Here is a 27,174-nt window from a genome sequence, read left to right on the forward strand (position 1 = left end):
AGGGGACTCTCCTTCAGGCCCTGGAACCATATTCATGTTAAATAAATAATTAAAATAAAAAATAAGGATATACTTACCCTCTGATGGCCCCCCGGAGTCCTCCCGGCTCTCAGCGGTGCACGCGGCGACTACCGTTCCCAGAGATGCATTGCGCGAATCACCTGAGATGACGTCACGGTCATGCGACCATGATGTCACAAAGGTCTTTCGTGCAAAGCATCCCTGGGAACAGAACGTACCGAGAGCGCCGCTGAGGAAATCGGGGGCCGTCGTGCATAGGCAGCATCAATAGTAAAAAGTTGGCCACACTTGTCAAGCACTATGCTTGACAAGTGTGACCAACCTGTCAATCACTTTTCTAAGCGATGCTTCAAATCGCTTGGAAAACGCAAGCATTCTGCAAGCTAAAAACGCTTGTGTTTTGCTGGAAAACGTATGCAAATTACGCATGCGTTTTACCTGCGGCAGGGAGTTGCGGAAATGCTGCGGACATTTCTGCAGCATTTCTGCAACGTGGGCACATAGCCTTAGTCTTCCTACTTGATAGTCCTCAGTGGTTGATACCTTTCAATAGCTAACTGAAAAGATGGTAAATTGCAAGCTTTCAAGACTACTCGGGTATCTTCATCAGGCATAGACTAATAGAAATTCTGAAGAATCACATATTTATACACAACATAGCACAGAAAAATGCCATGGATAAGACAGATGAGGTGAAGCAGAATTACCATTATGTGAGTGATAAACAGTTATGTTCATAAATATTGGAACAGTAATTCAATGGGAGGTAAAACTAAAAGCATAGACAACAACTTCAGGGGGGCTAAAAAGCTGCCAAAGCAGTTCAAATTAGGGGCAGACTCCAGTAAAAGTGGCATCAATTGATCCAGAGTACAAATAGTATAATTGCACACCATGGATACATGGGACAAGGCTTGGGCCAGTATTTCTAGCTTAACCCCTTCATGACCGTGGGATTTTTCATTTTTCCGTGTTCGTTTTTCACTCCCCTCCTTCCCAGAGCCATAACTTTTTTTTATTTTTCCGTCAATTTGGCCATGCGAGGACTTATTTTTTGCGGGACGAGTTGTACTTTTGAACCACATCATTGGTTTTACCATGTTGTGTACTAGAAAACGGGAAAAAAATTCCAAGTGCGGTGAAATTGCAAAAAAAGTGCAATCCCACACTTGTTTTTTGCTTGGCTTTTTTGCTAGGTTCACTAAATGCTAAAACTGACCTGACGAGTTCATAGACACCTAACATGACTAGGTTATTTTTTACCTAAGTGGTGAAAAAAAATTCCAAACTTTGCTAAAAAAAAAAAAAATGTGCCATTTTCCGATACTCGTAGCGTCTATTTTTCATGATCTGGGGTCGGTTGAGGGCTTATTTTTTGCGTGCCGAGCTGGCGTTTTTAAAGATTCCAATTTGGTGCAGATACATGCTTTTGATCGCCCGTTATTGCATTTTAATGCAATGTCGCGGGGACCAAAAAGACTTAATTCTGGCGTTTCGATTTTTTTTCTCGTTACGCCGTTTAGCGATCAGGTTAATGCTTTTTTTTATTGATAGATCGGGTGATTCTGAACATGGCGATACCAAATATGTGTAGGTTTGATTTTTTTTTTTTTATTGATTTATTTTGATTGGGGCGAAAGGGGGTGATTTAAACTTTTATATTTTTTTTTATTTTTTTCACATTTTTTTTTAACTTTTTTTTTTTTACTTTTGCCATGCTTCAATAGCCTCCATGGAAGGCTAGAAGCAGGCACAACTCGATCGCCTCTGCTGTTCGCTGCTATGTAGTAGAAAATCAGGTGTGCTGTGAGCGCCGACCACAGGGTGGCGCTCACAGCTACCGGCGATCAGTAACCATAGTGGTCCCAAGGACCTCTATGGTTACAATGGAGAAGCATCGCCGACCCCAGATCATGTGACGGGGGTCGGCGATGATGTCATTTCCGGCCGCCCGGCCGGATGCGGTAGTTAAATGCCGCTGTCTGCGTTTGACAGTGGCATTTAACTAGTTAATAGCAGCGGGTGAATCACGATTTCACCCGCCGCTATTGCGGGCACATGTCAGCTGTTCAAAACAGCTGACATGTCCCGGCTTTGATGCGGGCTCACCGCGGAGCCCTGCATCAAAGCAGGGGAGCCGACATCGGACGGTATAGTACGTCCGATGTCGGTAAGGGGTTAAACATTGATCAGTAACAGGTGGATGAGTGACATGTGTAGACCTCGTGCTCTGAGAGCCCTGCCAAATTCTGGCAACATAAATGAAGATCTAACTTGGAGTCCAAACATTTCCAAAAATTAGGGGCAGACACCAAGAAATGTAGCATCAATTGGCTAACAGTAGGAATTTAATAATGGCGCAGTCAGCCATGGGCCATGCATCAGGTATCAGGGTCTGGCCCAGAGTTTAGAGCTTTGAATTTAAGTTTAAATTAAGATGAAGTGGTTGAGCGACCGATGTAAGCCTTCTGTGCTGGGAGCCCTCATATAACAGCCAAAAAAAAGGAAAAAAGAAATGAAGAGCACTCGCCATCTGTAAAAATCCAGTCTTTTATTGTGACATATAAGTCAACGGCAAGGTAACAAGGGAGAATGTGAATTGCAAACGGATGACGGCCGTTTCACGCCACCGTGCTTTCACGGGTCCTTCCGTGGAAGCGCGGTAGCATGAAACGGCCGTCATCTGTTTGCAGTTAACGTTCTCCCTTGGTACCCTGCCGTTGACTTATGTCACAATAAAAGACTGGATTTTTACGGATGGTGAGTGCTCTTCATTTCTTTTCCTTTTTGTTTGGACATAATCTTTTTTCCTGATTGAGCACTCGGATTCCGTTTGGGCAATTAGCAATTTATCAGCTGTTATTGTGTGTGTTCTTGGTCCAATTTGTGCAGGAGGTGCAGATTACTTTTTTCTTTGAAGCTATCCTCATGTAACAGCTCAAACAGCATTTTTGCTCAGCTACAGTCAGGTGGCACAAATATCAGCATGGCAGACCACTGTTAGAAAAACTTGAGGATAGCAACACAGGTAGTTGACTGAAAGTAAGTGCAGGCCTGCCAGTCTGGGAGCCCTACTGCTACAGGCATCACACATGAAGGAGACCCAACTTGGAGTCTCCACATTTCAAAAAATTGCCACACACCACTAAAGTGGCATCAATTTCCACAGACTAGAAATAGTATAATTGCACCACATTTTGACAACTTCTATTACTGGACGAGCTACACAACTTCCTTTCTTTGGCAGCTGCACAGCGGCATTATTACTTATTATAGCGCCATTTATTCCATGGCGCTTTACATGTGAAAAGGTGATACATAATAAAAACAAGTACATTAATCTTACACAAGTCACTGACTGGTACAGGAGGAGGGAGGACCCTGCAGCGAGTGCTCACAGTCTACAAAAAATGGGTGAGGATACTATAGGTGAGGGTAGAGTTGCATGTGCAGCGGTATCGTGTAACCAGAGGTGTATCTAGCTCCTCCTGCACCCGGGGCAAAAGATCAGTTTGGCGCCCCCCCCTCCCCCCTCAGATTTCTGCCCCCTATAATCTCCTCAGATATCTTCTGCCCCCATAATGTCCTCAGATTTCTTCTGCCCCCATAATGTCCTGATTCCTGCCTCCATCCCCTCCCTTCCCGGGTGCAGTTGCATGTGGTGGAGAAATCTGAGGAACACATGGGGGGGATGGGGGCAGAAATCAGGACATTGGGGGGGGGGGCAGAAGAAATCTGAGCACATTATGGGGGCAGAAATCACGACATTGCACCCATCCAGCCCCCTGGCCTTGTTTCAGTCCTCACATAGTAGTATATAGCACAGACCACATAGTAGTATATAGGACAGCCCACACAGTAGTATACAGCACAGCCCACACAGTAGTATACAGCACAGCCCACACAGTAGTATACAGCACAGCCCACACAGTAGTATACAGCACAGCCCACACAGTAGTATACAGCACAGTCCACACAGTAGTATACAGCACAGCCCACACAGTAGTATACAGCACTGCCCACATAGTAGTATACAGCACTGCCCACATTGTAGTATACAGCACAGCCCACGTAGTATATAGCAGCCCACGTAGTATATAACACAGCCCACGTAGTATATAGCAGCCCACGTAGTATATAGCAGCCCACGCAGTATATAACACAGCCCACGTAGTAAATAGCAGCCCACGTAGTATATAGCAGAGCCCATGTAGTAAATAGCAGCGCCCGTAGTAAATAGCAGCGCCCGTAGTAAATAGCAGCGCCCGTAGTAAATAGCAGCGCCCGTAGTAAATAGCAGCCCACGTAGTAAATAGCAGCCCACGTAGTATATAGCAGCCCATGTAGTATATAGCAGAGCCCACGTAGTATATAGCAGAGCCCACGTAGTATATAGCAGAGACCATGTAGTATATAGCAGCCATGTAGTATATAGCAGCCCATGTAGTATATAGCAGAGCCCACGTAGTATATAGCAGCCCACGTAGTATATAGCAGCCCATGTAGTATATAGCAGCCCACGTAGTATATAGCAGAGCCCATGTAGTATATAGCAGCCCATGTAGTATATAGCAGAGCCCACGTAGTATATAGCAGAGCCCACGTAGTATATAGCAGAGCCCACGTAGTATATAGCAGAGCCCACGTAGTATATAGCAGAGCCCACGTAGTATATAGCAGAGCCCACGTAGTATATAGCAGAGCCCACGTAGTATATAGCAGAGCCCACGTAGTATATAGCAGAGCCCACGTAGTATATAGCAGAGCCCACGTAGTATATAGCAGAGCCCACGTAGTATATAGCAGAGCCCACGTAGTATATAGCAGAGCCCACGTAGTATATAGCAGAGCCCACGTAGTATATAGCAGAGCCCACGTAGTATATAGCAGAGCCCACGTAGTATATAGCAGAGCCCACGTAGTATATAGCAGAGCCCACGTAGTATATAGCAGAGCCCACGTAGTATATAGCAGAGCCCACGTAGTATATAGCAGAGCCCACGTAGTATATAGCAGAGCCCACGTAGTATATAGCAGAGCCCACGTAGTATATAGCAGAGCCCACGTAGTATATAGCAGAGCCCACGTAGTATATAGCAGAGCCCACGTAGTATATAGCAGAGCCCACGTAGTATATAGCAGAGCCCACGTAGTATATAGCAGAGCCCACGTAGTATATAGCAGAGCCCACGTAGTATATAGCAGAGCCCACGTAGTATATAGCAGAGCCCACGTAGTATATAGCAGAGCCCACGTAGTATATAGCAGAGCCCACGTAGTATATAGCAGAGCCCACGTAGTATATAGCAGAGCCCACGTAGTATATAGCAGAGCCCACGTAGTATATAGCAGCCCACGTAGTAAATAGCAGCCATGTAGTATATAGCAGTCTACGTAGTATATAGCAGAGCCCACGTAATAAATAGCAGCCATGTAGCAGCTGCCAAGGCAAACAGGATCATGGGGTGCATTAAAAGAGGTCTGGATACACATGATGAGAGCATTATACTGCCTCTGTACAAATCCCTAGTTAGACCGCACATGGAGTACTGTGTCCAGTTTTGGGCACCGGTGCTCAGGAAGGATATAATGGAACTAGAGAGAGTACAAAGGAGGGCAACAAAATTAATAAAGGGGATGGGAGAACTACAATACCCAGATAGATTAGCGAAATTAGGATTATTTAGTCTAGAAAAAAGACGACTGAGGGGCGATCTAATAACCATGTATAAGTATATAAGGGGACAATACAAATATCTCGCTGAGGATCTGTTTATACCAAGGAAGGTGACTGGCACAAGGGGGCATTCTTTGCGTCTGGAGGAGAGAAGGTTTTTCCACCAACATAGAAGAGGATTCTTTACTGTTAGGGCAGTGAGAATCTGGAATTGCTTGCCTGAGGAGGTGGTGATGGCGAACTCAGTCGAGGGGTTCAAGAGAGGCCTGGATGTCTTCCTGGAGCAGAACAATATTGTATCATACAATTAGGTTCTGTAGAAGGACGTAGATCTGGGAATTTATTATGATGGAATATAGGCTGAACTGGATGGACAAATGTCTTTTTTCGGCCTTACTAACTATGTTACTATGTTACTATGTAGTATATAGCAGCCCACGCAGTATATTAGAGCCCATACCTTGTCCTTCCAGCCAGGCTCTGCATCCCCCCAGCCCCCGCAATCCTTTGCTCCAGGTGCTGCACATAAACACTTCCTGTTTAGCGACGCACGGCTCATTCTCCGGGCACTGGACAGGGTCGGAAGTCACTGCGTATCCATGGCGACGCATTGTGGGCAGCTCTCGTCTCCAGCAGCTGCGAAAGTCCCAGAGCTCTGTGCCGCCTCCTCTTCTAGCGTGCACCTCGGGCCGCAGATGCTTGCCTCAGGGGCTGCATGTTTGAGAATTCCGCGGATGGGGAGCCTCCTCCTTGGACCACCGCATCAGGTGGCCTGCTGGCGCCCCCTTGTTGGCTGCGCCCGGGGCACATGCCCCGGCTGCCCCCCCCCCCCCGGATACGCCACTGCGTGTAACAATGTTTACTGTAAGTTGTAGGCTTGTCAGTAGAGGTGGTTCTTCAGGTTCCTTTTGAAGGTTTCCACGGTAGGCGAAGATATGATATGTTGGGGTAAAGAGTTCGAGTAGAGGGGATGCACAGGAGAAATCTAGTATGTGATTGTGGAAAGAGGAGATAAGAGGGGAGTAGAGAAGGATATCTTGTGAGGATTCGAGGTTGCGTGCAGGTAAGTACTGAGTGACTAGGTCACAGATGTATGGAGGAGACAGGTTGTGGATGGCTTTGTATGCCATAGTTAGGGTTTTGAATTGGAGTCTCTGGGTAATGAGGAGCCAGTGAAGGAATTGACAGAGGAGAGGTCGGTGGATAGGTGGATTAGTCGGACAGCAAAGTTTGGGATAGAATTGAGTGGTGCGACACTGTTAGAAAAGAGGCCACAAAGCAGGAGGTTGCAGTAGTAGAGGCTGGAGATGAGTGCATGGACTAGGGTTTTAGCAGATTCTTTATTAAGGAATGTACGGACCCGGGAAAATAATTTGAGTTGTAGTCGGCATGAGGTGGAAAGGGCACAAATATGTGTTTTGAAGGAGAGATCAGAGTCCAAGCAGTGAGCTTGCGGGACACCTTCATCAACGCCTTGTAGATGAGGGCCAGAAAGAGCATGTGTTCCGGTGGATGGCAGGTGCTGCATCAAGTGGCCTCTTCCACCTTAACATCACACACGGTACAATCCTCAGAGGTGGCACCCAAATTACCCTTGTTTCCCCCCATGTCACATCTCTCCAATCGCCCAACTGAATGTGGGGAACCACAGATGGGCAAGTTTGCAGAGCTGTTCACACATGCTATTCCATGGGCATCAGGTCTGCTGCAAAGATTCACAAACTCAAGAAGAGGAAAGCAACTGCATCGATGCCCACAATTTTTCAGTTTGATCAGGGGCAGGACCAAAGTAGGGTCCGAGCAGAATCCAGACCCTCATAACCAGATGTTAACCCCCCGGGGTTGGAAGTGATCCAGATGAGACTCAGATACCTGAGGTTGGACTGTATTGTGCTGTCGGGGCAGGAAGATGAGAAGGGTGACTCACAAGGCAAGAAGTAGGATAACACAGAGGATTACAATGAGGCTCTAGATCCCACTTGTTGTGAATCCAGAGGCATGCAGCTGAGTAGCTCAGCAGAGGAGGAGGAAGATGAGGAGGTTAAATTCCGGCTTGCTGCACAGGCACTGAGTGATGCAACCACGACGAGCACTGCATCCTCAGCCACAACTCTGGCTGTGGCCAGCAGCGGTTGCAGGTCTGCAGTTCACATGGGCAGCAAGGGTTGCCTAGCCTGGGCCTTTTTTTTTTTAGACCAGGGATGAGTGAGCCCGTCCGCTGTTACGGAAGTGGACATGTCAGCTTTTTTTGACTGATCTCCGACACAGAGCACATCACATCTTTCTCAATACCCCATAACTTCTCTGCCTGCATGTCATTCACAGTCCAGCAGTTTCATGTTCACCCTACTCCACCCTTCGGTCCCGCTGTTGTGGTCATGAAAAAGAATGTTTCCTCCTACACATGACAAAGCTAAGAGCTTGAACTTTACAGTCTCCAATCGGTTGGCCACGGAAATGCTGCCTTTCCGCCTAGTTTATAAAAACACTTTCTGAAAGCTGATGGCTGTTGCAGTCCCCCAGTACCAGTTGCCCAATCGCCATTAGTTCCCTAAGAAACCTGTGTCTGCGCTACACCAGAATGTAACAGACAACATCACCCTTTCCTTGAAAATAATCTGTCTGCCAGGAAGCATTTCCCCACTGACACCTGGACAAGCAAGCATGGCTAGAGGCGTTACATCTCAGTGATTCGGCACTGGGTGACTCGTAGCTGTGGGGGAAGGCAGGGAAGGGGCTGGTCCACAAGTCTTGGAGTCCAAAATGCTTGCAGGGCACTTGTGGTTGGAGAACTAAACCACTAGACACCAAGGGATGGATAACTAAACCACCACACACCAGAAGATGGAGAACTAAACTGCTAGACAACAGGGGTTGGAAAACTAAACCGCTACACGCCAAGGGACGGAGAACTAAACCACTAGATACCAAGTAATGGATATCTAAACCACTAGACACCAAGTCTTGGAATCCCCAAGGCTTGCAGAACAACCTCTATATCTAAGACTTCCTCCACTGCTTCTGCTGCCTCCACCTGCGCCCTCAGCCTCTCCCTTAATGAGAACGCATTCTAACAATGCAGAGGGAATCCCTCTCCCCCATTCCCGTACTGTGCAGCCAGGGCTCACCGCAATTAGGCAATGTTTAAATTGATATGCCTTGGAGAGTTGTGGACCGCTCAAGAGTTGTGGACCGCTATCCAGGCTGAATTTGAGCAATGGCTGCCTCCACTGAACTTGGAGGCAGTGAAGGCAGTGTGTGATAAGTGTGAACCTGGTGGCGGTCCCACGCAGGAGCAACCTCACATACGTGCCTTGCATGGCTCACCTACTTAACCTGGTGGTACAGCAATTTCTCTGCCACTATCCTGGCATGGATGCGCTACTGCGGAAAGCTGGGTAACTATGCGCTCACTTCCGCCGTTCTCACCCTGCCGGTTGTCTGCTTGGATCGCTACAGAGGTCTTTCCGGAAACCGGTTGATATGCGATGTGCTCACACATTGGAAATCCACTTTGCACATGTTGCAGCGACTGTGGCAGCAGCAACGAGCGCTGGTGCATTATGTCCTTTGCATAGCCTGGGCCAACGCAGTCAGGACGTGGTGCAAGTCACACTTTCGGAGTGGGCACCGATGATGGACCTCTGCTCCCTTCTGCACAGTTTTGAAATGACTGCTAAGGTTGTTAGTGGTAACAATACCGTCATCAGCATCACTTTTCCGGTCATCTACATACTGGAGCGCAGCTTGAATATTCTGTTGGATAACGTTCTCTAAGTTCGGACTGTTGCACAAGCAGGTGCCATAGGAGGGTGGATTACAACGATCAAGGGAGGGATCATGGTACCAGACAAACTGTTAGTGAATGTGCAGGATCCGAAGAAAAAATGGAGGAGAACTAGGAGGAAGAGTTGATGGACGTGCAACAGTCAGGAGATGAAGGATAATGATCCCCTCTCTGTTGTCCATGGTTGGCGAGAGGGGACGGACGAAGCAACCTTGAGTGTTACCCCACAACATGAGCATCTACTACATGTTGCAAAATTTGTTAGGATTAGAAGTAGTGCTGACTACTGGGTTGCCACTCTTTGATCCACAGTACAAGAGTAAATTTTGCCAGATACTCCCCCAACCCCCATGGAAAGGGATGCGCGCATGCTGAAGTATCAAAACATGCTTGTAGACAATCTGAAGAGTGGTTTTCCTCAAGACAGCAGTCCGCAGTTACAGACTTCCAACACTGGAAATGTCGAGTCATCAACGCAAAAACATTAGCAGCAGTGTAAGGGGCAGAAGCAATTTCTGTGAGTCGTTTCACACATTTAGACCAGCCCGTGCACCAGCAGAACAGAGTACAAGTCTGACACCTGAATGACTGGAGAGGACAGTGCAGGAGTATCTGGAGTTCAATATCGATGCATTTTGCTCAAAAATGGAAAAGTGACCTGAGCTCACCTGTCACGCCTTGGCGGTTTTGTCGTGCCCGGCAGCCAGCTTTCTCTCAGAACTTTTCTTCAGCACTGACTGTTTTGTCCTGATGGATAAGTGCATCCGGCTCCAAGTTGTGTCTCCATCTAGTCGTTTGCCTGTAGTGGAATGGGTGTCAGAGCCCCATTATACTATTTCTACTGTGGAGAAATTTATACCACTTTAGTGGCATCTGCCCTAATTTTTGGAAATGTTTGAACTCCAAGTTGGGTCTCCTTCATCTGTGTTACCCGAATTTGGCAGGGCTCTCAGAGCACCAGGCCTACACCTGTTAATGATCAATGTGTAAGCTAGAAATGCTGGTCCAAGCCCTGTTCCATGCATTCATGCTGCGTACTATTTGTACTCTAGGTCTGTTGGGCAGTTGGAGTTGTGACGCAGAGGGAAACTAGGGTTATTAGGGTGCCACCTCTGAGGATTGTACAGTCATGGCCAAAAGTTTTGAGAATGACACCAAAATTATATTTTCACATGATCTGCTGGCCTATGGTTTTTATTAGTGTTTGTCTGATGTTTATATCACATACAGAAATATAATTGCAATCATATTATGAGTACCAATAGGTTATATTGACAGTTAGAATGAGTTAATGCAGCAAGTCAATATTTGCAGTGTTGCCCCTTCTTCTTCAAGACCTCTATAATTCTCCCTGGCATGCTCTCAATCAACTTTTGGACCAAATCCTGACTGATAGCCGTCCATTCTTGCATAATCAAGGCTTGCATTTTGCCAGAATTTGTTGATTTTTGTTTGTCCACCCGTCTCTTGATGACTGACCACAAGTTCTCAATGGGATTAAGATCTGGGGAGTTTCAAGGCCATGGACCCAAAATCTCTATGTTTTGTTCCATAAGCCATTTAGTTATCACCTTTGCTTTATGGCAAGGTGCTCCATCATGCTGGAAAAGGCATTGTTGGGCGCCAAACTGCTCTTGGACGGTTGGGAGAAGTTGCTCTTGGAGGACATTCTGGTACCATTCTTTATTCATGGCTGTGTTTTTAGGCAAGACTGTGAGTGAGCCGATTCCCTTGGCTGAGAAGCAACCCCACACATGAATGGTTTCAGGATGCTTTACAGTTGGCATGAGACAAGACTGGTGGTAGCACTCACCTCTTCTTCTCCGAATAAGCTGTTTTCCAGATGTCCCAAAAAATCAAAAAGGGGATTCATCAGAGAAAATGACTTTGCCCCAGTCCTCAGCAGTCCACTCCCTGTACCTTTTGCAGAATATCAGTCGGTCCCTGATGGTTTTTCTGGAGAGAAGTGGCTTCTTTGCTGCCCTCCTTGAAACCAGGCCTTGCTCAAAGAGTCTCCGCCTCCCAGTGCATGCAGAAGCACTCACACCAGCCTGCTGCCATTCCTGAGCAAGCTCGGCACTGCTGGTAGTCCGATCCCGCAGCTGAAACAGTTTTAAGATACGGTCCTGGCGCTTGCTGGTCTTTCTTGGGCGCCCTGGAGCCTTTTTGACAACAATGGAAGGTCTCTCCTTGAAGTTCTTGATGATGCAATAGATTGTTGACTGAGGTGCAATCTTTGTAGCTGTGATACTCTTCCCTGTTAGGCCATTTTTGTGCAGTGCAATGATGGCTGCACGTGTTTCTTTAGAGATAACCATGGTTAACTGAAGAGAAACAATGATACCAAGAACCAGCCTCCTTTTAAAGTGTCCAGTGATGTCATTCTTACTTTATCATGACTGATTGATCGCCAGCCCTGTCCTCATCAACACCCACACCTGTGTTAATGGATCAAGCACTAAAACGATGTTAGCTGCTCCTTTTAAGGCAGGACTGCAATGATGTTGAAATGTGTTTTGGGGGTTAAAGTTCATTTTCTGGGCAAATATTGACTTTGCAAGTACAGTAATTGCTGTTAAGCTGATCACTCTTTGACATTCAGGAGTATATGCAAATTGCCATTACAAAAATGAAGCAGTAAACTTTGGAAAAATTACTATTTGTCTCATTCTCAATAGTTTTGGCCATGACTGTACTGTGTGTGATTAAGGTGGGGGAAGAGGAGGAAAAGCCTCCTAATGCAGCGCTTGCCATCCACTGGAGCAGGTGCTCTTTCTGGCCCTCATCTACTTGGTGTACCGCTGTGCGGCTGCCAAAGAAAAGAAGTCGAGTAGCCCGTCCAGTAACACAAGTTGTCAGTTGTCTTTGGATAGGACGAGCCGGTGTTTCTTCAGTAGAGCTTTTAGTTACATTACCACCTACGCCACATACACCTTGAACACCGAACCTATTCCTCCTTGCACCACAACCTCCCCTTTTCCCACTAATGTTGTATGTGCCCTTCCCCTTTTTTAACCAGCTTTGTCAGGTCCAAACCTGTCAGTAAATTAACAATCTGTATATATTTCCTGCCAATTGATCACCATGTTATTTCGGATGACACCCCATTGCGCTTTTCTTCTTCCCTAATTATGTTGCTCTTGGTCAGAGACGTTGGCTGCGGTACTGACGTCACCTCGACAGCGCAGCAGCCATTTTTTGAGCTCAGCGGCTCTGCACGGGGCATTACAGGCTCACTGGTTGGGGACATGATATCAGCGCCACAACCAATGCTACATATTGGAAGCTGCAATGGAGACTCGGTGGTGGACCTGAGGAAAGTGAGTACAACGCACTAATGTTTTTAAAAACAGAATTCTGCCAAGGACGACTTGTATTTGAAAGACAGCAACTCCTTAACCCCTTCCCGACCCATGACGCCACGTAGGCCTCATGAAAGTCGGTGCCATTCCGACCCATGACGCCTATGCGGCGTCATGGAAAGATCGCGTCCCTGCAGATCGGGTGAAAGGGTTAACTCCCATTTCACCCGATCTGCAGGGACAGGGGGAGTGGTAGTTTAGCCCAGGGGGGGTGGCTTCACCCCCTCGTGGCTACGATCGCTCTGATTGGCTGTTGAAAGTGAAACTGCCAATCAGAGCGATTTGTAATATTTCACCCATTATAACGGGTGAAATATTACAATCCAGCCATGGCCGATGCTGAAATATCATCGGCCATGGCTGGAAATACTAGTGTGCCCCCACCCCACCCCTCCGATCGCCCCCCCACCCCCCCGATCTGGCCGGTACACTGCTCCGGCTCCCCTCCGTCCAGTGCTCCGCTCCCCCCCGTGCTCGTGCCCGCTCCCCCCGTGCTCCAATCACCCCCCCGTGCTCCAATCACCCCCCCTGCACTCCGATCCACCCCCCCCCGTGCTCCGTTCCACCCCCCCGTGCTCCATTCCAGTCCCCCCGTGCTCCGTTCCACGCCCCCCGCGCTCCGTTCCACCCCTCCCGCGCTCCGATTCCTCCCCCCGTGCTCCGATCCCCCCCCCCGTGGTCCCCCCCCACCCTATCATACTTACCGATCCAGCCGTGGTCCCGTCCGTCTTCTCCCGGGCGCCGCCATCTTCCAAAATGGCGGGCGCATGCGCAGTGCGCCCGCCGAATCTGCCGGCCGGCAGATTCGTTCCAAAGTGCATTTTGATCACTGAGATATAATCTATCTCAGTGATCAAAATAAAAAAAATAATAAATTACCCCCCCCCCTTTGTCACCCCCATAGGTAGGGACAATAAAAAAATAAAGAATTTTTTTTTTTTCCACTGTTAGAATAGGGTTAGGGTTAGGGGTAGGGTTAGGGGTAGGGGTAGGGTTAGGGGTAGGGTTAGGGGTAGGGTTAGGGGTAGGGTTAGGGGTAGGGCTAGGGGTAGGGTTAGGGGTAGGGTTAGGGGTAGGGTTAGGGGTAGGGTTAGGGTTAGGGTTAGGGCTAGGGTTAGGGTTAGGAATGTGCACACGTATTCTGGTCCTCTGCGGATTTTTCCGCTGCGGATTTGATAAATCCGCAGTGCTAAACCGCTGCGGATTTATGGCGGATTTACCGCGTTTTTTTCTGCGCATTTCACTGCGGTTTTACAATTGCGATTTTCTATTGGAGCAGTTGTAAAACCGCTGCGGAATCCGCACAAAGAAGTGACATGCTGCGGAATGTAAACCGCTGCGTTTCCGTGCAGTTTTTCCGCAGCATGGGCACAGCGATTTTTGTTTCCCATAGGTTTACATTGAACTGTACACTCATGGGAAACTGCTGCGGATCCGCAGCGTTTTCCGCAGCGTGTGCACATACCTTTAGAATTAGGCTATGTGCACACGGTGCTGATTTGGCTGCGGATTGGCCGCTGCGGATTCGCAGCAGTGTTCCATCAGGTTTACAGTACCATGTAAACATATGAAAAACCAAATCCGCTGTGCCCATGGTGCGGAAAATACCACGCGGGAACGCTGCGTTGTATTTTCCGCAGCATGTCAATTCTTTGTGCGGATTCCGCAGCGTTTTACACCTGTTCCTCAATAGGAATCCGCAGGTGAAATCCGCACAAAAAACACTGGAAATCCGCGGAAAATCCGCAGGTAAAACACAGTGCCTTTTACCCGCAGATTTTTCAAAAATGGTGCGGAAATATCTCACACGAATCCGCAACGTGGGCACATAGCCTTAGGGTTAGGGTTGGAATTAGGGTTGTGGTTAGGGTTAGGGGTGTGTTGGGGTTAGTGTTGTGGTTAGGGGTGTGTTGGGGTTAGGGTTGTGATTAGGATTATGGCTACAGTTGGGATTAGGGTTAGGGGTGTGTTGGGGTTAGTGTTGGAGGTAGAATTGAGGGGTTACCACTGTTTAGGCACATCAGGGGTCTCCAAACGCAACATGGCGCCACCATTGATTCCAGCCAATCTCGTATTCAAAAAGTCAAATGGTGCTCCCTCACTTCCGAGCCCTGACGTGTGCCCAAACAGTGGTTTACCCCCACATATGGGGTACCAGCATACTCAGGACAAACTGCGCAACAATTACTGGGGTCCAATTTCTCCTGTTACCCTTGTGAATCTAAAAAAATGCTTGCTAAAACATAATTTTTGAGGAAAGAAAAATGATTTTTTATTTTCACGGCTCTGCGTTGTAAACGTCTGTGAAGCACTTGGGGGTTCAAAGTGCTCACCACATATCTAGATAAGTTCCTTGGGGGGTCTAGTTTCTAAAATGGGGTCACTTGTGGGGGGTTTCTACTGTTTAGGCACACCAGGGGCTCTGCAAACGCAACGTGACACCCGCAGACCATTCCATCAAAGTCTGCATTTCAAAAGTCACTACTTCCCTTCTGAGCCCCGACGTGTGCCCAAACAGTGGTTTACCCCCACATATGGGGTATCAGCGTACTCAGGAGAAACTGGACAACAACTTTTGGGGTCCAATTTCTCCTGTAACCCTTGGGAAAATAAAAAATTCTGGGCTAAATAATTATTTTTGAGGAAAGAAAACGTATTTATTATTTTCACGGCTCTGCATTATAAACTTCTATGAAGCACTTGGGGGTTCAAAGTGCTCACCACACATCTAGATAAGTTCCTTTCAGGGTCTAGTTTCCAAAATGGGGTCACTTGTGGGGGGTTTCTACTGTTTAGGCACATCAGGGGCTCTGCAAACGCAACGTGACGCCCGCAGAGCATTCCATCAAAGTCTGCATTTCAAAACGTCACTACTTCAATTCCAAGCCCCGGCATGTGCCCAAACAGTAGTTTACCCCCACATATGGGGTATCACCGTACTCAGGAGAAACTGGACAACAAATATTGGGGTCAAATTTCTCCTGTTACCCTTGGGAAAATTAAAAAATTCTGGGCTAAATAATTATTTTTGAGGAAAGAAAACGTATTTATTATTTTCACGGCTCTGCATTATAAACTTCTATGAAGCACTTGGGGGTTCAAAGTGCTCACCACACATCTAGATAAGTTCCTTTGGGGGTCTAGTTTCCAAAATGGGGTCACTTGTGGGGGGTTTCTACTGTTAAGCCACATCAGGGGCTCTGCAAACGCAACGTGACGCCCACAGAGCATTCCATCAAAGTCTGCATTTCAAAACGTCACTACTTCACTTCCGAGCCCCGGCATGTGCCCAAACAGTGATTTACCCCCACATATGGGGTATCAGCGTACTCAGGAGAAACTGGACAACAACTTTTGGGGTCAATTTCTCCTGTTACCCTTGGGAAAATAAAAAATTGCAGGCTAAAAGATCATTTTTGAGAAAATAAATTTTTTTTTTATTTTCATGGCTCTGCGTTATAAACTTCTGTGAAGCACTTGGGGGTTCAAAGTCCTCACCACACATCTAGATTAGTTCCTTTGGGGGTCTAGTTTCTAAAATGGTGTCATTTCTGGGGGATCTCCAATGTTTAGGCACACAGGGGCTCTCCAAACGTGACATGGTGTCCGCTAATGATTGGAGCTAATTTTCCATTTAAAAAGCCAAATGGCGTGCCATCCCTTCCGAGCCCTGCCGTGCGCCCAAACAGTGGTTTACCCCCACATATGGGGTATCAGCGTACTCAGGACAAACTGGACAACAATATTTGGGGTCCAATTTCTCCTATTATCCTTGGCAAAATAGGAAATTCCAGGCTAAAAAATCATTTTTGAGGAAAGAAAAATTATTTTTTATTTTCATGGCTCTGCGTTATAAACTTCTGTGAAGCACCTGGGGGTTTAAAGTGCTCAATATGCATCTAGATAAGTTCCTTGGGGGGTCTAGTTTCCAAAATGGGGTCACTTGTGGGGGAGCTCCAATGTTTAGGCACACAGGGGCTCTCCAAACGCGACATGGTGTCCGCTAACAATTGGAGCTAATTTTCCATTCAAAAAGTCAAATGGCACGCCTTCTCTTCCGAGCCCTGCCGAGTGCCCAAACAGTGGTTTACCCCCACATATGAGGTATCGGCGTACTCGGGAGAAATTGCCCAACAAATTTTATGATCCATTTTATCCTACTGCCCATGTGAAAATGAGAAAATTGAGGCGAAAAGAATTTTTTTGTGAAAAAAAATTACTTTTTCATTTTTACAGATCAATTTGTGAAGCACCTGAGGGTTTAAAGTGCTCACTAGGCATCTAAATTAGTTCCTTGGGGGGTCTAGTTTCCAAAATGGGGTCACTTGTGGGGGAGCGCCAATGTTTAGGCACACAGGAGCTATCCAAACGCGACATGGTGTCCGCTAACGATGGAAATAATTTTTCATTCAAAAAGTCAAATGGCGCTCCTTCCCTTCCGAGCCTTACCATGTGCCCAAACAGTGGTTTACCCCCACATATGAGGTATTGGTGTACTCAGGAGAAATTGCCCAACACATTTTAGGATCCATTTTATCCTGTTGCCCATGTGAAAATGAAAAAATTGAGGCTAAAAGAATTTTTTTGTGAAAAAAAAGTACTTTTTCATTTTTACGGATCAATTTGTGAAGCACCTGGGGGTTCAAAGTGCTCACTATGCATCTAGATAAGTTCCTTGGGGCGTCTAGTTTCCAAAATGGGGTCACTTGTGGGGGAGCTCCAATTTTTAGGCACACGGGGGCTCTCCAAACGTGACATGGTGTCCGCTAAAGAGTGGAGCCAATTTTTGATTCAAAAAGTCAAATGGCGCTCCTTCCCTTCCAAGCCCTGCCGTGCGCCAAAACAGTGGTTTACCCCCACATATGAGGTATCAGCGTACTCAGGACAAATTGGACAACAACGTTCGTGGTTCAGTTTCTCCTTTTACCATTGGGAAAATAAAAAAATTGTTGCTAAAATATAATTTTTGTGACTAAAAAGTTAAATGTTCATTTTTTCCTTCCATGTTGCTTCTGCTGCTGTGAAGCACCTGAAGGGTTAATAAACTTCTTGAATGTGGTTTTGAGTACCTTGAGGGGTGCAGTTTTTAGAATGGTGTCACTTTTGGGTATTTTCAGCCATATAGACCCCTCAAACTGACTTCAAATGTGAGGTGGTCCCTAAAAAAAATGGTTTTGTAAATTTCGTTGTAAAAATGACAAATCGCTGGTCGAATTTTAACCCTTATAACTTCCTAACAAAAAAAAATTTTGTTTCCAAAATTGTGCTGATGTAAAGTAAACATGTGGGAAATGTTATTTATTAACTATTTTGTGTCACATATCTCTCTGGTTTAACAGAATAAAAATTCAAAATGTGAAAATTGCGAAATTTTCAAAATTTTCGCCAAATTTCCGTGTTTATCACAAATAAATGCAGAATTTATTGACCTAAATTTACCACTAACATGAAGCCCAATATGTCACGAAAAAACAATCTCAGAACCGCTAGGATCCGTTGAAGCGTTCCTGAGTTATTACCTCATAAAGGGACACTGGTCAGAATTGCAAAAAACGGCAAGGTCTTTAAGGTCAAAATAGGCTGGGTCTTGAAGGGGTTAATATTCATCACAATTAATTTCAGCCTATTGGTTCGGCCCTCCACAGCATTCACAAGGCTCCTTGGAAATCTTAATTGCCCACCTCTGCTCTATTTCCTTCACTTCTTTAGGGAAAAAAAATATTACAAATAGTAAATTAGTGTATAACTCTAAATGGAAATCTGACTTATTCCAATGCACTTTGCCCTGTCAATGTATATATGCAGTGCCTAGGAAATAAAAGCGTACATCATTATGCCATTGGACAAGTAAGTGTTCTTCAGGCTGTTTTTTACAGCTCATGGGGCTGAAAATGTTGGAAACCACTGTACTAGAATATTATTTCTTTATTGCATGTGCTATTGTGTGTTAATGATGGTTATCTTGCCACTGAATACATCACATTTAATCTGTCACAATACGTCTCTGTTAAGCTTCCTCTGACTAACATCCTGCTTTGACTTTTCTGACAGAGGATGTGATTATTTTTCCCTTGGCTCCCCACTAGATACTTGGATATCTTGATAATTAGACCATTGTGGCAAAGGGACTAGAAGCATGTATATGTCAAATGCAGCTACAGAATCCTTAATGAATGGAATATGTCAACGTCTTCCTTGCCAGAGACTTGGTTTTACTGTCATGAAAGGAATATAGGATTCTTGTCTGCATTTCACAGGAAATTTTTGTGACTGACATGTCTACTAGATCTAGCCATTACCTATTCCTGATGTACCCTGCCCAGTATATAAAAAATGGATCCGTATGTCCAAGAACAGCTGTGGAGTAAGGAGCTGGTGAAAGATTTCCCCTGTAATGTTTCTGGGATGGCACACCACAAATCTACTCCTAGGACTTGTGTGTGAAAATCTGATGTCATATTAGGTCAAGTTTGTTCACAAAATTTCCAGCACCACTGTATATACTGCAATAAAGACAATTAAATGATTTCAGGCTCATGGTCCCTAAGTGGATACTAAAAAATAAACAAATGAAAGAAATGTTTTAAATACCCCCCTCCCCCCCCCCCCCCCCCCCCCGGACACACACACACCTTTTCCCAGTTTTTTTTTTAAAAAGGCATATTTATCGTCATATCCATAAATGTCCAAATATAAAATTATACGTTTAACACTGAAAAGAAAAAAAACAGCAACATTGCTGTATTTTAGTTGTATTTTAGTCTCAGCACCACTCCTATAAGAATGCAAAACAATCAATCAAAACATCGTACATAACCCAAATTGGCATCAATAAAAACATCTCCGCACATAAAAAACAAGCCCTCGCACAGTATTGTGCATTGATGGAAAAATAAAAAAAAAAAGTATGAGATTCAGAAATAAACCATTTTTTTTTCTTTTTACTTTTTTTTTTTATAAAGTTTAGATTTTTTTCATCCACTAAAATAGAAAAAAAAACAACTTTAAAAGGAGTTGTGTGGTCTAAACTAAGTCTGCAGTCAGTGTGTGACTGCAGACTTGTGAATCCTCCCACCCCATGTATTGTGACTGCAGACTTGTGAATCCTCCCACCGCATGTATTGTGACTGCAGACTTGTGAATCCTCGCACCGCATGTATTGTGACTGCAGACTTGTGAATCCTCCCACCCCATGTATTGTGACTGCAGACTTGTGAATCCTCCCACCCCATGTATTGTGACTGCAGACTTGTGAATCCTCCCACCCCATGTATTGTGACTGCAGACTTGTGAATCATCCCACCTCGTGTATTGACTGCAGACTTGTGAATCCTCCCACCGCATGTATTGTGACTGCAGACTTGTGAATCCTCCCACTGCATTTATTGTGACTGCAGACTTGTGAATCCTCCCACCGCATGTATTGTGCTCTGTGAGGATTCGTTGTGCTTACTCCGTCTAGTGGGCATGCCAACCACCGACACTGCAGACAGCACGAGCTGCTGGGCCAGTGATTGGCAGCAGCACTGTTGAAACAATGTCACTGCTGCTGCCTGTGTGGGAGATGCAGCGCTGGATCTGGGGGTAAGTAATGAGATTTTATTATTTATAGCACTGCCATTACAAACTTATCAAAAGAAAAAAAAAGTTGGAAGGGTAAAAACCCTTTTAAGGGATTAGTATGTGTTTTTTTATTACCTTTTTTGAGGAATAGAACAACAATTATGTATGGTCTGAAATGGAAATCTAACCGTTTCACATCACTTTCATTGGAGGTGTATTTTAAGCCTTTAACCCCCCTTTAGAGTAGCCCAGCTTTGACCTGCCGGCATCGCCATCGGAACGTGCTCTTGTTTAGTACATGGCCCATCTGTCTGCTATTATTCAGTCAATACCACTGTATATTTGAACCTCATCCTAATAGATCAGTGTTGTGCGACATTAGTGGGAAGATTGGCATTGAGCGTTGTGTTAATCGCACACACACCGCATTCTTATCGTGTTTTTTTCACTGAATGGCTCCATAGAAATCAGTGTCTTCTATTTTCTGTTTTGTGTTCATTCTAGAATGTAAGGAGACAATGGGCATTACATGGGTGCGGAGTCATTCTTGCGCACCATTCACATCTCCACTTTCTGCAGTATGGTGACTTGTGTTGCTCTTTCTCCCGTGATGCAAGCTGCCCTTTTTTCCATTCATTCCTTTGAATAGTGTGAGAGGAATACTGTGCTGGTTGGTTGTACGGGCATTACCGATGTGGGTGGAAGTGCAGAAACAACACTGATATTCTTACTTTTTTATTTCTTCTTCAGATTGCGACTCCAGTCCGATATACTGTAACATTAGGCGGGACTTCTATTAGTGTGAAATATCTGCGGAAATATGGCTACTTGTCCACGCCGCCATTGGTAAAGGACTATATACAGGACAAAATGGAGGAGACAAAGGAACGTCTTAGTGGGAAAATGGAAGAAACCAGAGACATGATCAGTGAAAAGATGGAAGAAACAAAAGACAGGATCTCTGAAAAGCTACAAGAAACCAAAGATTCCTTGACTTTCCGGAAGAAGAATGAATGAGATGATTTCATATCGTCAGCATGGCGGACTGTTCTTGGTGTTGTGCACAGAATATGACAATTGTTTTCAGCAGTTTTGCTATCTGATATTGTCGTCCTCTGTCCACCGTTGCATTTGTTTAGTTTTGAGCACTTATATGTAGAAATCGTACACATTACACGTGTCTACGGCTTTTCACATTATCGTCACATCTTAATATATGCGTACAGTTAGACGTCATACTAGAAGCTTATCACTGAAATCCAATATAAATGTTTGTCTCATTCTGCAGCAAGTTGTAATAACACCGCAGGTGAATCTGTTGATCATGACTTTCTGTACTTGGTCCTGTTATTAAATGGGTCGGGTGTGAATATTTTGGGTTTCAACTAGGAAGTGTCAGTGCCGCGAGTGTGCACACAGCTGTCAGCAGTGATCGTAGGCAAGTGACCTGTTACGCATCAGACTATCCCCACATCGGTGTTTTTTGGAATCATGCAACACAGCGTCACCCACTGACCTGATTAATGCCATGGGACTATCGGTCTGAAAACAGAATATCTGCTAGGTGGCAGCCAGTGATTTATCATGATTGTGGTGCAAACAGTCAGATGTTCCACATAACGTGTAAAAGGATGGGATTAGGATTAGTCTATAGGATTATTTATATTACGTAGGTGCAGTAACCTATCCTGGCCAAGTCTGGTCTGCTAGTAGGATATAGTATAAGATGTCCCATTTACCTGCCCTCTTGTCATGTTATCCATTCTGGGAATAGGACGATAAGAAAGACTTGTGGCCCAATAAACTCGACCACCATGTTATTTGTATTATGAAGTACATGGTCATAACTTTTATAGGTTATTATTACAACCTTATTGTGATGCAGTATTGGAAATTAATGATAAGAAGTGCCCGTGAGCTGGTTGTATGAAGCAGTCTAGTTAATATGGACATATGCACAGCTCGCCGGTTTTTCTCCATTCAATAAATCCGGTGTTTGGTAAAATCATCACATATTCTTTCCCAGGGAGAAATGACCCCATTTGCATGGTATTTGCACACGGGGTCAATTTGTCATCTGGATATCTTCTATGAATCTGGCCACAAAACTGAAGCTTTTCCACAAGATATAAAGCTACCGTATTTTCCGGATTATAAGGCGCACCGGATTATAAGGCGCACTTTCTATGAGCGCCTTATAAGCAATCTTGTTTCATATATAAGGCGCACTGGATTATAAGGCGCAGCGTTAAATAAACCATTGCTCAGACTGCAAGTCAAAATTTATTACACTTTTTAACAATAACTTGCAACTGGTTCAGCTGTAATTGCAAATCAAAACGTTTACCGTACTTTTTCAGTTCATTCCAGTTCATTCCTCCACCAGAAATCCATCAAATCCATCATCTTCAGTGTCGGAGTTGAACAGTTGGGCGATTTCGGAATCAAGCATGGGGTCCTCCTCTTCATTATCCGAGTCGGTCTCGTTGCTGCTGCTAGGCTCTTCAGTGGTGATTCCAGCCTTCCTGAAAGCTCGGATGACACTGGAGACTGATACATTCTTCCAGGCATCCACGATCCACTGGCACATAGTGGCATAACTCGCACGGCGTTGCCTCCCTGTGTTGGTGAATGTGTGGTCACCTTCTGTCATCCAATGCTCCCATGCAGCTCGCAATTTAACTTTAAATGACCTGTTGATGCTGATATCTAGCGGCTGGAGCTCTTTGGTTAATCCACCAGGGATGACAGCAAGCTCCGAATTAGTTTTCTTCACTTGGGCTTTGACAGTATCGGTCACGTGGGCGCGCATCGAGTCACAGACCAATAGGGATGGGGATTTGTGAAAAAAGCCACCCGGTCTCTTGACGTAGACCTCCCTCAGCCACTCACTCATCTTCTCCTCATCCATCCAGCCCTTTGGGTTAGCCTTAATGATGACACCAGCAGGAAAATTTTCTTTAGGCAAAGTCTTCCTCTTGAAAATTACCATGGGTGGTAGTTTCTGGCCATTAGCCTGACAAGCGAGAACTACAGTGAAAGATGACTTCTCATTTCCTGTGGTACGTATAGATATCGTACTGGTCCCTGTTTTCTCAACAGTACGGTTTACGGGGATATCGAAAGTGAGGGGAACCTCATCCATGTTAATAATGTGTTCTGGCTGGATATTCTTTTCATTTATCTTGGTTATGCAGTAGGTGCGGAAAATGGCCAGCTTCTCTTCATAATCCTTTGGTAATTGCTGGCACACAGTAGTTCTGGTGCGAATGGAGAGATGACGCCTTTTCATGAAACGAAAGCACCATGAAGGACCTCCTCGAAAGTCCTTGATCTCCATGTCACGTGCTAAAGCAGTGGCTTTGAGTCGAATAGAGACAGTGGAGACGCTTCTACCTGCGTTTCTCTGTTCCATAACCCACTGTTCTATTTTGTCCTCCAACTGTGGCCACCTTGCTTTGTTTCCTCGGAAACTCAGTTTGGTCTTCTTTACTTGGCGGAGGGCATCTTCTTGTTTTCTCCACTTACGCACCATGGATTCATTAATGTTGAATTCTCTTGCAGCTGCCCTATTTCCATGCTCTATTGCATAACTTATAGCTTTAAGCTTGAAACCTGCATCATAAGCATGTCTCTTAACAGGAGGCATTTTTTGGGGTAGTGGGTATAGTTAACGCTAAAGCACAGATATATTGCAAGGATTCTGCGCACAGAGCTGTAAGTATCACTCAGTGTGGCTCCTGACTACGGTGGCCGTAATGCTCAATCCATTTATGGATACTGTAAAAACCCAAGTGAAGAATAAATTCATAGGCGCACGGGGGGGAGGAGCATGGTGTGTGCTGTGGTATGCCGCCGCCGACCCCTGCCGCCCACGATAGAGGTAAAGGTTCCTGTATGAACCTCTCTCTTTACTGTCGGGTTCATATATAAGGCGCACTGGATTATAAGGCGCACTTTCTATTTCTGAGAAATTCTCAACATTTTATGTGCGCCTTATAAAAAGGAAAATACGGTATGTGGATTTTTTGCAGATTTCACCCCATGTTTTGGAAAGGGTGATATTCACACTGAAAACCACCGAAAGAATTAAAGATTAAGAAATAATCACATGACAATTTCCTGGCTGAAGATTTCCAAATTTTGTAAATCTCATTTAACGGGCTAGTTACGTATTATGCTGAAAATCTGCAGGAAATATGCAAAGTGTGCATTTACCCTCAGGAAAGTGGTGTTTACATTTCCTTAGAATCGATCAAGCATTACAGACAGAAAGTGAAGACATTTTTATTGTAAACCATAATTTTGTTAATTAAATTTCTATAGCACGAACAAGTCATCCTCCGTGTCCTCGTCTTTTGGTTTCTAGCAGAACCTTGTGAATCATGAGAAATGCATCTTTTCTCCAGATTCTCTGCTGAAAATCCTTGGCTGTACCATGTGACCATGAAGAAGCACTTATTTTGCAGACAGTTGTTACTCTTGATGGGAGAAATAATATAGTATTTTGTAATTTCTTTTAGGATTATATTTAGTTCATAATGCCACACACTCCCCAATTTGTTATATATTATTCTTTAGCATAACTAAACGTTCAAAGAACTTTTAAGAACAATTTGTATTTGTATGATATTTCTAACCAATATGCTATGTATTCTGCAATTGTAGAGCTTTTCCCATTTGCGTGGTCCATTTCTAAGTATCTGTTTTTCCTAAGCTTAGCTCCACCGTGGGCAGAGACTATCTGCTATTCATGTCTCTTAGGCCAGTTTCACAGGTCAGTGGCTCAGGTACGTGAGGTGACAGTTTCCTCACGTACCGGAGACACTGACTCACGTAGACACATTAAAATCAATGTGTCTCTGCACATGTCAGCGCACGTATTACACGGACCCATTAAAGTCAATGGGTCCGTGTAAAACACGTACCGCACACGGATGTTGTCCGTGTGCAGTCTATGTGCCGTGCAGGAGACAACGCTACTGTAAGCACTGTCCCCCCCCGCGTGTGGTGTTGAAGCACCATTCATTTCTTCTCTCCAGCATCGTTCGCTGGAGAGAAGATATGAAAAATCTTTTTTTTTTTTGTTTTAAAAAAAGATCCCTGTCCCCAACCCCCTCCCACCCCTTGTGCGCCCCCCCTACTGTTAATAAAATACTTACCCGGCTCCCTCATAACATAGTAACATAGTTAGTAAGGCCAAAAAAAGACATTTGTCCATTTAGTTCTGCCTATATTCCATCATCATAAATCCCCAGATCTACATCCTTCTACAGAACCTAATAATTGTATGATACAATATTGTTCTGCTCCAGGAAGCGCCTCGCTGGCGCTGCTTCCTGTCCTCGCCGCAGCTTCTCCTGTATGAGCGGTCACGTGGTGCCGCCCATTACAGTGATGAATATGCGGCTCCACCCCTATGGGTGCCCCTACGATGTCATAGCAGCAGCCCTATCGTTGCCAATGGCAACCCGATTGTCATCATGATGACATTCGAGTCACCAGTCTACGGCAAGCCCACGAGACTATGCGCAGAGCATGGTCTCAGGGGCTAGTGTTCGTAAAGCACCGACAGTTATCCATTGCAATTTTCTGAAATGCGTGATTCAGACTAAATCCCTGGCGGAAGATTTCTTATGAGGAGGCAGTTCTGCCTAAGTTTTGTGCACTTCTGAAAAAACAGAAACCGCTGAACAGAGGCCAAACGAAGGGCAGAGTAACTCTGCTGCCTCATTATAGTGAGTGGATCCTTTGGGGGTTTAATCTCACTCACATCACTCTGCGATTTAGATGCAAACCCCAAAGTAAGTGCTCAGAGTACAGCACAGGATATATGTGATCCCAAACGTTATGTAAAATGTTCCCAATAAAAGCTTCAACTCAATCCACAAAAATGTCCAAAGGTGTATAATTTCCAAAATGGGGTCACTTGAGGGCAGTTCTGCTCTTCTAGCACTTAGGCGATCTGTATATGTGTTGAGGGAGGATCTAAAGTGATCCTTCACGGTTAACTCAGTGATTTCCAAATTAATCTACAGGGCGTTGCCGGCAACTGAAAATGACCAGACGGAGACGGATGTCTCTGTTTGGGGGGGATCAAGCAGATCTTTGGGCCCCCGTTTATTGTCTGACTTTTCATAGTCATAGAAATTATACTTCAACCAATCAGCATAAGAACACGTTCACAGTTCTTAACCTATAAGAATGCAGGAACAGTCTGTACGTCAAAGTCTCGTAGAACAATGCACCCTCAGTCTCATGTCCTGGCAGATTGCAACAGTCAAGGTCTCATCAAGGTCTCATAACAACTGTAAAGTTTAGCCTACTAACAAAATTTATATCAAAACAACAAAATGGAGTCGAAAAGCACAAAATGGAGAATCCTTCTTAACATGTTCCTTCACATTTCCCCCCTAGATAAATTTTGTTAATTAATGTCCAGCATCAGAGGTACTATCCCAAGCTATAAGCTCGAGGGGTACTGGTCTTCACATGACTGGTGCCATGTTACCAGCCATGGCTGTTGCGGCGTACCCGTCCCCCCTGTATACTAGAATTTTCAAATAACAATTATTGATAACAGTGGTGGGGATCTTTTGAAGACAGCCATGCGCTTGGCTTCAACATCTTCATCAGATAACTTTGTGAAATCGGTGTAGAGAAGAGCAGGGGTGGCAACGCTTTTGGTTTCATCATTAGTTGTCTTAGTGCAGAATTTCCTAATACAGTGGGGCAAAAAAGTATTTAGTCAGTCAGCAATAGTG

The 27,174-nt window shown here is 45.2% G+C and overlaps 1 protein-coding gene across 2 annotated transcripts in view; it reads left to right on the forward strand.

The window, feature by feature from the left end:
* Positions 1–24,745, forward strand: part of FAM210A (family with sequence similarity 210 member A) — a 76,474-nt gene extending 51,729 nt beyond the window's left edge. For both annotated transcript variants that reach the window (XM_069731002.1, XM_069731003.1), the window contains exon 5: positions 21,161–24,745. In XM_069731002.1, coding sequence (XP_069587103.1) covers positions 21,161–21,427 — 267 coding nt within the window. In that variant the 3' untranslated portion in view covers positions 21,428–24,745. The remainder of the gene's footprint in view (positions 1–21,160) is intronic.
* The last annotated feature ends 2,429 nt before the right edge of the window (positions 24,746–27,174 follow it).

Source organism: Ranitomeya imitator, chromosome 6, assembly GCF_032444005.1.
Source record: "Ranitomeya imitator isolate aRanImi1 chromosome 6, aRanImi1.pri, whole genome shotgun sequence".
NCBI lineage: Eukaryota > Metazoa > Chordata > Amphibia > Anura > Dendrobatidae > Ranitomeya > Ranitomeya imitator.